General features: G+C 39.8%; 1 protein-coding gene across 1 annotated transcript in view; it reads right to left on the bottom strand.

The window, feature by feature from the left end:
• Positions 1 to 613: 613 nt before the first annotated feature.
• The window catches only part of LOC133529506 (zinc transporter ZIP13 homolog), a 29723-nt gene continuing 17589 nt past the window's right edge, over positions 614 to 12747 (bottom strand). The window contains exons 3-8 of the mRNA XM_061867227.1: positions 11305 to 11580; positions 6478 to 6626; positions 5713 to 5833; positions 5163 to 5248; positions 4625 to 4694; positions 614 to 4359 (exon numbers count right to left, since the gene is read on the bottom strand). Coding sequence (XP_061723211.1) covers positions 4184 to 4359; positions 4625 to 4694; positions 5163 to 5248; positions 5713 to 5833; positions 6478 to 6626; positions 11305 to 11580 — 878 coding nt within the window. The 3' untranslated portion in view covers positions 614 to 4183. The remainder of the gene's footprint in view (positions 4360 to 4624; positions 4695 to 5162; positions 5249 to 5712; positions 5834 to 6477; positions 6627 to 11304; positions 11581 to 12747) is intronic.

Raw genomic sequence — 12747 nt, 5'->3', positions numbered from 1 at the left:
AGTCGAGCTCATGTGTAAATATGATAAATTTACACTTGAGCTCGACTAGAATTTAATATATATATTGGTAACGGTGTCCTGATAAGTCTAATAACGTAAAATGGAAAACTGGTATTTTTGCAATAACGGTTTACACCAATTACACTTGCAATTTATGGATATTAATTAACACACTTATACATAAGTAACAGTCTTCACTTATTCATAGTCTCACAGTAAACGAGGCAGCTGGACGCCAGGAATCGGTAAATATTAGACACTACATTAGGACACTAGGGATAAGTTCGCGTTTGTACAAATGCTGTATGTTCTGTCTTGTTTTATGTTTCTTTCTGTACAATAAAGTGTTACTACTACTACTACACTGGTAACAGTTCTCCCATAAGAGATTGTTCTCCTTACCTCTACCCTCCATACTTACACAGGCAAGTATGTATGTATTTGCCAGTGTAGGAGCACCATAACAGTACAAAGACTTCAGCATATGCCAACACGAGCTATCGGCGCGAAGGCAAGTAAGCTACATGCGTCGTGTGCAAAAGCCATTAGAACTTCATACAGTAGGGTTCTGCTTACATCCCTAAACACTATAGTTTAAAATTAAAACAACATATCCACTTCAAAGTACTTTATTCATTTCCAACAGTAATTAAAAATAATTTTACACAGCCGTTCACCGGGCCAATAATTACCAGAATTATTAAAATTTTTGGCCCGTGTGTAACGGACTACAATACTAAATGGCAATTTTTATCACATATTATTACGTGCTACGATGAAATGCAAGATATTAATAATTAATAAAACATAACTTGCGTTAGTATCAGGCAATGAAAATCATACACTAATATATGCGACGTTTTTAACTTAAAGGTACCACATTGTTGGTTTTCGATAAGGTTGGTTTAAAATTGAAGCTTTATGAAAATAACGTCTTATTGACAACCGACAATAAGCAGGTATTCTTCTGGTTGAAACGGCACATTTTCTTAATAATTGTTTATGGATATTAATTTTTAATAACTACATGTCAATTAATAAACTGTTGAGTTGAAACTATATAATATAATCCTTATTTTGATTGAGTAAGAAAAATTGGGACTTAAGGCTTAAATTAAACCATAGACAGGAATATACTAAAACGAAAAAATAAGTGCAAATCCTTATGGCGAGAAATTTTAAACCTGAAGTAGATGGCGCTGTATTTTTTTACTACATAGTATTCTATTCTAGGGGGTTTACAGAAAAAAATGGTACCATTTTTTTTCGAAAAACAACTTTTGTATTATTTCGATCTCAAATACGAGGACTATTGACTGAAACAAAGAAAAAAGTGTCCCCAGTTTTTCATACAAATTTTAGGTGTCAGTTTTGTGACGGTCCATACAAAATATATGTGAAATTGTGTCACAAAAGTCTTTTTCTTCCTTTTTAAATCGATAGTCCTCGAGATTCCGAATAAAAATAACCCACAAGTTGATGATTTTTCGAAAAAAAAAACTAAATGGTACTTACACTTTTCAGTGAATGCCCTATAATAGAATAATATGCAGTCAACGTCATCAGATGTCAGCGCGATCTGCAGATATTTTGGAACATCTTTGCATTACTTGTTCTCCCTTAATTTTGGTAGGTTTAAGCTAGTTTAAACTTTTATATGTATCTATTTTTTATTTGAACATAATTGAACCTAATTTACAAAGCGGTTTTGTAATATAAACTTATATTTACAAAAAGTATCACATGGTATATAAGTGGAGTAATATTTGTACTATAGCTAGTTCCTATATGTTTCATGATTATTTGTCGTAATATATTTACAAAAATATACTGTACATTAATGTATAAGTATAAACTTACAACTAAATGTGGGGGCAAAAAAAAATTGTAACATCCGAAAAAACACGTGAGTTTTTTTATGAAGTGTGTAGTTAGCTTTAAATGGTGACTTTTTAGCTAACATCTATGACTTATAAAGTTATAATAGTGGAGATAATTCAATCTCTTCTTTAAATATTTACTTATAAATATTTAAAACTAATATATTTTCATCTCTCCTATTCGGAAAGTTCACCTTTCATAGGCTGATCCTAGGGTGGAAAGTTTTTTTTTTTTTTTTTATTCGAGCGAGGGCTAACAGTTATTCAGTTAAAAACTCTCATATTAGCTTCCGCATTTTCAGACCAAGTATTATCGAAATTAAAAGTAAATTGCATTGCATTATTAAAAAAATATAGGACTTGTGTTGTATTTAATATTTAAATGTATGAAATAAACATAAATATTTGTTAATAAATCAATATAAATGACGATGAATGTTTAAAGTTACATTTACATTCATTAATTCAGTTTCACTTTTTTTTACGGCGCGTATACAACATTAAGGCCGTTTCAGACATATCTCAATTTAAGATCGGATTGTCTATGGTTTTAGAACTTCTTTCCGATCAAAATGTAAATGGCGCCAATTCCACTCACAACCTACATTTCTTATGTTTGACTTTCCTCATAGTAGAAATGAAAAGTGGAGTGTTCAACTCGGGTAAAAGCCACCATCTCACCCTCGAACTACGCTGTTACTCTTTATTATACTGTGCTCGAACTGTTGCCGCTCGAACGAAGTAATAAGATATCTCAGGTGATATGGCTCACTTTCCACCCTTAGTTAACAATCTTCTATTAATACGATACAGGAAAAACTTGAACACGAAGATGTGAAGACAATTAAAATATAATTAATATGTCTATTGTTAATGCTATTTATTATTCTTTGGCTATGTTTATGTACTAAAGTGTGATTTGAACGTTTCTTGGTAAAGCAGGCGGAATACATTTTGAAATGTATTTTTTTCTATTTTTGTTTACAGTTTCTCATCACTTCATCAGTTAAGACATTGTATTCTCCTGACGTACAATAAAAATAACAGTGTGTGATGTTGATGGTAGTGATCAAATTGACTTTTTAAATATGACAATATTAGTGTAATATTTTACAATTTAAAATCGTTTTTGATGCACCTAATAGACGACACCATTTTTTCGTATGTGAATATTAAAACTATGAAATAGTAACTATAATATTTACATATGTATTTTTGTGACGTCGAGATCTTTAATGTCACAAGGAAACGTAACGTAGTAAACGTAGTAACGTGTACATATTTATGACTCGACTGTCACGGAGTATTTACGCATGTAAAGCTAAATGCTTTAAATTTAGAATTGAACCAAAATGCTGCCCTTAATTAATGTTATCAATTTAACAATTCGCATCGGACAACCAAAATATTCAAATACTGCTTGCTCATAATATATTCGAGATATCCATTTTAGTTTGGGTTAAATCGGGGCTGTTTCACAATTCTGTGTCACATACATTAACTTTTTTTTTTAAATCAAAGTTATGAAATCTTTATCAATGCACAGGTAATGAATAAGTTCAAGAATTTATGGAATCTGACGTAACAGCAGCTTCTTCTTTTAAAATATGACCTCCATCAAATCTATGATGATTTTGCCAATTTCATGTGTCGTTGTTCAGTAGTAACTTTTAAGTGTGCTCGTAGAGCATGACGTTATTCGGTAGTTGCTTTTAGTAAAGAGATAGCTGGACTTTACTACAAGCCACGATGCATCGCCGGGTGTTGATTAAAACATGGTTAAACGCGTTTCAAGATTAGTTTTTCATTAGCTGCACACTTCCACGATAGTTCACTATTCACTGCGTAATAAGCTATCAATATTACACTTTAAACAACATTAATGAGCAAAACAAAAAAAAATATTCCCGAGACGTCTTCGCCATCTTGAATCTGAACAACAACCACAGCGGTTTCTGTATTACTGGTGTTTTATGAATTTTTACGTACAACAACGTTACCAGTGATGGACGTTGAGGCTTCATTTTCGTAGTCACTGCACTTTACATACTTACCAAGAATATTAAATGTGGCTTTATCTATGAAAAGGGACCTCACTATCGATGGCGCTTACGCCGCACTGCGTCGCGCAGCGTTGTATTTGTATCGGAGCATCGTTTATAACGGCGGAAGCGCCATCGACAATAAGGTCCCTTTTCATAGATCACAAATAGTTCATAACAGTGGGATATTTTAAAAACCTACATACTCGTAGATTATGATGAGCACGGAGTCCACTGCCGGGAGCCCCGCGTGCCGTATACCTATGCAAAGTAGTGCGTCATGAGCGCCATGAGCAGGATGCCGGCCACGAGCGCGGCGAGGTGCTTCAGCGACTCGCGCCGGTCCTGCTCCCGCAGCAGGTCCGGCAGCACCGTCACCAGCGCGATGTGCAGGAACCCGCCCGCTGTGAATGGGACTATCCACGATGTTTTAGCCTCTGGAAAGATTAACAAAAATTACGTTTGGAGTTATGGGTCGAAACAGCAGTGCTTTCATCTAACGTTCTCATATGCTTAGGACAGGATGTAATCCAAAAAAATTGGGCGATTCGATTTGAGAAACAATCAAGAACGCCACCTCATGTCCGCTTCTCGACTTGCTTCTTCTTTTTTTAACATTAATATTTACGAAGCGTCAGTCGTTCGCGAACGTGGTGAAATTATATGGCAGTTATGCCACCCTTGTTAACTAAAAAGGCTCACCGATGGCATTCCTCGCTCCGCTGAATATGACGGCCGTCAAGGCTCCGATGAGACCCGCCGATGCCGTCGCCTGCACAAACACAAGACAGAATTGTTCAAGCCTGAATTAAAACATCTATCGCGAATTTATTTTGTTACCTTCATTCCCGACGTTTCGACACAGGTTTCACTGGTTTAGTCTCGGATAACTATTTCGTTAGTACTCTTGTGTACTCTTTAGTTAACATACTGTGTGTCAGCTAATCAGTAGCAGTGTGTAAAACTGAACTAGTAGTTTTGAGTTTTTGACGTAGTTGCGTGTACGGTTTAAATATATTTTAATATGTGTTCAAAGCGCAAAAACTTTAATCAAGGAATTTTGTATCAAATCAAATGGCATAGATAATTGATTGGTAATTAAATGTCCAATCAGCTACCTATATTTATAAGAAAGTCACCGCTGCTTCTCGTAAATAAGATTCGAACTTTTATATGAAAGTTGTGAAGCTAATTCCTGATAAGTTTTAAACTTTTTTTATAATACATATAGCCCTCTCACCAACTGAGCCTTAGCCGCCTCCCAGCGCGAGAATCCACTCTTCAGCAGGATGGCGAAGTCGCCCACCTCGTGCGGGATCTCGTGTACTGCGGGCGAACAAGACAGGTTAATACACCGCTATTAATCATTATGGTAGGTCATTCATATACCAAAACTCAACGTGGGATGTTATCGAGGCCTATCCAAATCGAAGGCATTTGACTGAGTTGATCACACGACTTTGAGAAAATGAAAGTTGCTACGAAATTAAAAATGATATCCTTGATTCCCTTCCGTGGTATCTTTCGTATAGAATGCAATAATACCCATCAATGATACTTTATTGCCTGAATAAAATGCTTTACTAAGGAGTGCCTCAAGGTTCAGTTCTGGGCCCCTTACTGGTTTTCGTCAAAACAATTTAAACTAAATTCATAACTTTATTATCATTGGTATAGACATAAAAAGCAGTTTTAATTCTTTAGGCATGCATAATATTATTAATATTACATAAGTAAGGAACCTAACATATTTTTCCAAAAAATGAGTGGTATTTAGTATAAGTAGTAACCTAGGATGGCGAAGGTGGTGAGCAGGCCGACGCGGAAGCCGACGAGGAAGGAGCCGCCGACGGCCAGCCCGTGGGTGAAGTTGTCGATAGAGTTGGCCATCAGGTTCAGGTAGCCCGCCACCTGACAAGACAGAAACCGGATTTAATTTTTTTTTTGTTAAATGCTTGACACTTACAATTTCTATTTAGCATGAGTACTGTCTGAAAGTACATTAACGATATATAATGAGTATTTATTAATACTATGCCGGTCCTAAATAAACAGATAGCACGGAGGTAGGCGTTTACCCTAGTACCTATGGACGATTGCAACACCATTAAAATAATTCAAAAATTGTTACACCTGTCAGCGTAAAACAAAGACCAGAGTCGCGAGACCGAGTTCAAAAAATTCTGATTTAGGACTGTTGAATAATAGTTATTTATGTCCCAAGGGAGGAAAAGTAGTACAAGGCGTGCCGCGTGTAAAATTGGCAAACTCGCGGGATGAAATGTCCTACGATTCCTCCCGTAGTACGCATACTATTTTTCTGCTCGACGGAGGTAGAAAGCGGCAACTTCATTTAGCGCAGCGAGAGCAAAGTTGAAGCTTTCCGCCCAGAGGGCAGAAAAATATTAATATAATACTGGACTCATGTCTTTTCTCTCTTGTTTTCCTGGCTGTTGCTAGTGCTTTTTCACGTAGAAGACACTGTCCCATCCATCGGTTAATTTTCCCCCGCTGTTTTAGCCACCACTATTCCACTACTGTAACGTTAGACTTACATCTTTCCTCTCAGGTTTCTCCTTGGCAGCTGCTAGTGCCTTCTCTCTGGCTTCCCGTAGAAGGCACCGTCCCATCCACCGGTTGCCTTTCCCGCAGCGCTGTGGCGAGCCGTTGGCTATTGAGCCGCTGCTGCAGCACCCGCCTTCTCCTGGGAATAAATTTAGCCTTTAACCAGGCATTGTCTCAATAATCTTTGTCTAGTACCACACATCTGGGCATCACTTATACAATTTCGCTAGAAATATCTCCCTGTAAGACTTTGTTTCAAGCGACCCATTGGTGACAGGGAAAAGTACGCACTCGTCGCCCTGTTCAGGGCCTCTGCTCGTTTAGACCGTCCCTGCTGCGAAAAAGTTCCCGCTCGTCGCTCCCCGTTCCATCGAAGTTAAATACGCTCTAATTTTAAAACTACATGCTTAAATTGCATAAAACTTAGCAATTGGTATGAAAATTCAAGTTTATGTCTGGTACAGTCGCCAACAGATATATCGGAGCGGCCAAGGTGCTCACAAATATCTGAACACACCTCTATTGTCAAGGCGCTTTATATACTTTCTACTCACTATTTCTTTTTTTCAAAATTATGTTATTTTAGAATGTCGCTTAAAAATGAGAGCATAACTTCTATTGTATGGCGGCGGCTAGGTTCATGTGTGCATGACTCTTAATTTTTTGTTCCTGGTTTAAGTTCCTGGTGTGTACAAATAAATCTTCAACACAATAATGCAGCCACCGCCCTTCTGGCTAGGCAGTTAAAAAGCGACAAGTTTGATATTGCCCTTATTCAAGAACCATATATCTACAAAGGCGAGATAAGAGGCTTAAACGGTACTGGCGGGACATTGCTTTATGTTTGTCCTGAGAGTAATATGAGGACATGTATTTATGTTAAAAATGGCATTGATGCTATGCTTCTACATGCTTTCTGTTCCAGGGATCTGACTACGGTCAAGATCCAAAACAAGGGGGGGGGTAAGGCACTAATCATCTCATCAGCCTACCTTCCCTACGAGGCAGCGGATCCGATCACTGGGCAGCTACGGGATCTTGCTGACTACGGCAGCCAAGCGAACACCGACCTGATCATTGGCTGCGACGCGAACGCGCATCATGTCATCTGGGGAAGCTCGGACGTCAACAGAAGAGGGGAGAAGGTACTGGATTTTCTGGTAAGCTCTTCCTTACAATTATTAAATAAAGGCAATGAACCAACATTCGTTAATGCTAGACGGGGTGAGGTTATTGATATAACGCTAGCGTCCAACAACGCGAGCAATAAGATTAGTTCATGGTATGTCTCTGGGGAAATCTCTTTATCAGACCACAGATACATATGCTTTAGGTATAAGACTAAAACTCAATTAGGAACTATACGTAAACGGAATCCCAGGAACACCGACTGGTTAGCTTTTAAAAGCGACTTGAAGGTGGAACTAGGAGAGCCGAAAGGTAAGCTAAACTCTATCATTGACATAGAATTTGAAGCAGACAAAATAGTACAAGCTGTCTATACAGCCTGGTCTAACAACTGCCCGGAAAAGAAAATTCTGGCGAAGAGGGTGCCTTGGTGGAACCCGGAGATCGCAAAACTCCGGAAGGAAACCAGGGCAGTCTTCAACGATGCTAAAAGGACTAATGACTTTGAACATTACGCGCTAAAACTCACAGAATACAGCAAAGCTGTGAGGAAAGCAAAAAGAAAAGCATGGATGAACCATTGCGATCAAATCAGGTCCATACCGGAAGGTATGAGACTTACAAAAGCACTAGCCACGACAAAGTCAGTTCCGCTTACTTCCATTAGAAGAGGGGACGGAGGAATGACTGAAACGGGGTTAGAGACCCTTAAAGTTATGTGTACAACACACTTCCCAGGCTCGATAATACATCAGGGCGTAACGGACGATGTAGCAATCAGTGCAATGGAACAATCCAGTAGCACAACCAGGTACAACTGGGACACGTCTAAAAAAGTAGTAGATCACAATAAGATACAATGGGCACTATCAACATTTCAGCCATACAAAGCCCCGGGGCCAGATGGAATCTACCCCATACTACTACAAGAAGGTGCCAATGTACTAATACCACACTTAGGTAGACTGTACAGAGCGTGCATAGCCTTTGGACACGTGCCACGTGTCTGGAGGATGGTAAAAGTGACATACTTGCCTAAACCAGGCAAGGCAGATTACACAGAAGCCAAATCGTACAGGCCGATAAGTCTGTCATCATTTTTCCTTAAAACACTGGAGAAACTGGTAGACAGACACATAAGGGATGGTCCTCTTAAGAGACATCCACTACACCAATTGCAGTGTGCGTATCAGCCAGGTAAATCAACTGAAACAGCACTACACCTGGTGACAGCCAAAGCGGAACAGGCAATAGAAAATAAGGAACTATGCTTGGCCAGTTTTCTAGACGTGGAGGGGGCTTTTGACCGCACCACGTATCAGGCAATCAATACCGCAGCATCTAAACACGGCATAGAACCGACAATCTGCAGATGGATCGGTAACATGCTAAATAGCCGACTAATGAAATCTTCCCTTATGGGAGACGAAATATTAGCAACGGCCACGAAGGGCTGCCCACAAGGTGGAGTTCTGTCACCGACTCTCTGGAGTCTGGTAGTGAACTCACTGGTGGAAGAACTTAACAAAGGCCCAACATACACGGTAGGGTATGCAGATGATTTAGTGATTCTTGTAAACGGGAAATTCCCGGGAACAGTATCAGGAATCATGAATACGGCACTGAAGCAAGTGGAGAGATGGTGCAACAGCCATCAACTCTCTATCAACCCAGGCAAAACAGTGGTAATACCGTTTACCAGGAAAAAGACCCTCAATGGCATGGAGCAACTGAAGCTTTATGGAAGGGTACTGGAAATGTCCGATGAAGTGAAATATCTAGGTGTAACACTAGATAAAGAACTGAACTGGAGGAAGCATGTCGAACTTACCACAACCAAGGCGCTGAGAGTGTTTGGAATGTGTAGAACGGCATATGGGAAAACATGGGGTTTAAACCCAAAGGTACTAAGATGGATCTATACCATGATGGTAAGACCTATCATTTTGTACGGATGCCTGGCATGGTGGACAAGGACACTAAAGAGCACATGCAGGGAGAACCTTATGAAAATACAGAGAACAGCATGCATGGCTATTACCGGGGCGTTTAGAACAACGCCAACAGCGGCGATGGAGGTACTGCTAGACCTCCCGCCGCTACATCTGGTGATACAATCTGAGGCGCGGAAATCGCTACACAGGCTGGCTCTAACCGGCCTATGGAGCGATAGCAAGCCAAAGACTAAACACACAAACATGGAATGTGACAATTTCATGGAAAGGATAACGAATATGGGCTGCGATAAGATGCAACCCAAGTTTGTGTTCCGTAAGAATTTTGAAGTTAAAGTTCCAACAAGGGCTGAATGGACCGAAGGTCTTCAAGCACCAAATTCGGATGAAAACGACATCATATGGTACACAGACGGGTCCAAGACAGTATCTGGTACGGGGGCAGGCATTTATGCAAATGACTTTAGTTGTAGCATAAGCATGGGTAATTACGCTACTGTCTTCCAAGCCGAGACGTACGCTATAATTGCCTGTGTGCATGAGAATATAGTTAGGCAAACCCAAGGGAAGAATATCTATATACTCAGTGACAGTCAGGCTGCACTCAAGGCGCTCAGGGCGCCCAGAGTGGACTCTAGACTGGTGTACAATGGTGTCCAAGCTCTGAACGAGCTTGGAAGACAAAATAGAGTGCAACTGGTATGGATTCCAGGGCACGAGGGATTCATAGGCAATGAAAATGCAGATGAACTTGCCAGAGCCGGATCCGCAAGTAACCACATAGGTCCGGAACCATTCGTGGGGCTCTCACAGGGAACCATTATAACGGCTATTAAAGACCACACTAGGACGAGACACCAAAAAGAATGGGACAGTCTGACGGGTCTAAAGCACTCAAAGCTCTTCATACAAGAAGTAGACTCCGGTTGGAGCAAAAAGCTATGGAAACTTAGCAGGAGACAACTCCAAATTATAACAGGGGTGTTTACGGGCCATTATGGGGTCAAAGGGGTTTTGGCCAGGATGGGACACTCTGACAACACCGATTGTCGAATGTGTGGTGAAGAGGAAGAGACAGTAACACACCTAATGTGTGAATGTCACGCCCTCGCCAGACAAAGAATGAAAGACTTTGGAGCAGGCTATCTGGAACCAAAGGAATTCAAAAGGCTACCCATAAGCTCCATCATCCGACACATGGAAATGGTCAAAAAGGCTCTTGAGTAGCTAATGGGTCTTTCCTTAGGGGGCAACTACACAAAAGATCCCTATGGGTCGAAGTGTATCCGCAAGGGCCCCCGGTAATCAGAAGATAAGAAGATAAGATAAGAAGTTCCTGGTGTGGATAAGGCATGATTAATGCGTGTGTATGTTATATACGTACTAACCTTTAGTATTGTTAATAAACACACAGGAAGCTCTTTAGCCGTAAACATGCCGTGGAATGAACTGTCGCCTGCGGTATTTCCGGACCGCTAAGAGCTTCAAACCTTCAAGAAAAGAGCGTACTCCCATCTTAAAGGCCGGCAACTTACAACCCCTCTGGTGTTGCAGGTGTCCATGGGCAGCGGTAATCGCTTACCTTCAGGCGATCCGTCTGTCCCCTCCCCCTCGGACGTCCCCTATTTCCTCTAGTTCCACTTCTCTGCCATCAGCAATGTATCAATGTCCTCTCTGTTTTAGGAAGCCGTTTTGTCTAGGTTTATCTTTAATAATATGTGTATGACGACTAACCTTTAGTATTATTGTTAAACACACAGGAATCATACAGCTGTTTAGCGGTAACCATCCCGTTCCCGCCACAGATCCCCTCCCCCTCGGACGCCCCCCGCTTCCGCTTCTCCACCGCGAGCAGCTTGTCTATCTCCTCTATCTCTATCTGTTTGATGGAGCCGTTCTGTTTAGGTTCCTCGTCTTCCTCGGAGGCGGCGAACAGCTTCTCCACCACGATGAACACGAGCATGCCGAAGAGACACCAGAGGCCGCATTTCATTGATACGCGTTCGCCTTCTGAAATAAAGATAAAGTATTGTAAGTTTAAATTACTTTTCTTTACACTTGCTCGAAAAATATCTTATTCCCGCGGGAGTTATCCCTATAGATAGTGAGTTATAGCTCTTTTTAGGGTTCCGTAGCCAAATGGCAAAAAACGGAACCCTTATAGATTCGTCATGTCCGTCTGTCTGTCCGATTACCTATTTTAAATTATGTCACTAATTCATACAAACCAAATAGCGTAAATGAGTTTTACTTAAACAATACTGCCGTTAATAATTTAAAATGTTTGTTTATGTTTAAAATATTTAATTTATTTAATTTAATAGCCGTTTAAAATATTATTACATCATTTTCAGTCGTGGCTGAACGCCGAATAGGTCTGTGCCTTCGATGCCTATTTTGTCAACAATTGACAATATCGTCGGGGATAGTGCAATACCGCGTAACTAACAAATGCAGTAAGGTCCAATTACCTTGTACATTGTTTTAATTTAGAACTCTTACAACTTTGTTAGTTGCGCGGTATTGCACTATCCCCGACGATAGTGCGGACGAATGTTTGATATGTCACCGTATTTAAGATTAATTCCGCTTAAAATTTACTTTTTTCTTCGCAAGTGTGGTGGAAAACATTGTGTGTAACTCCGGGGGTAAAAATATTGCAAACTCGGGTCTTTAATTCCCTTCAGCCACTCTCGCTTCCAAAATTTCACTTATCCCCCCTCCTTGCACAATGTACTATGGTTTTGTTGAAGCTTATGATATTGATTTAGATTAAGCAATGTATGTAAGTGTACATAATTAGGCATTCAAATAATCGTGTATTCCTTTTATAAAACTCATTTCATTCGTTTCACAAACCCACACTCGTATTTTAATGCCTTTCATTATATAGCAGTCACAAAAACTACTAATGTAATACCTACATATTGTTGCACCTATATGTCATGTAATCTAATATTACTAATAAATGATCATTATAATGTGAATCTCTTCACTTCGAAGGAAACGCAAATATGTACAGATTATCGATTATGTATTTATTTACATGTATCTCTCGCTATTTTAACAGCATAAAACATGGCGATACCGATGTTACCTTTATGTCAAATGACACCAACACGATAAGGCGTGCTATATTTATAAACATAACCTATAAACGGGCAAACATGATAGCGA

This window comes from Cydia pomonella, chromosome 21 (assembly GCF_033807575.1).
Source record: "Cydia pomonella isolate Wapato2018A chromosome 21, ilCydPomo1, whole genome shotgun sequence".
In the NCBI taxonomy this organism is placed as follows: Eukaryota; Metazoa; Arthropoda; class Insecta; order Lepidoptera; family Tortricidae; genus Cydia; species Cydia pomonella.
The sequence above is the reverse complement of the archived record's forward strand: the minus strand, read 5'-3'. Positions and strand labels throughout refer to the sequence as shown.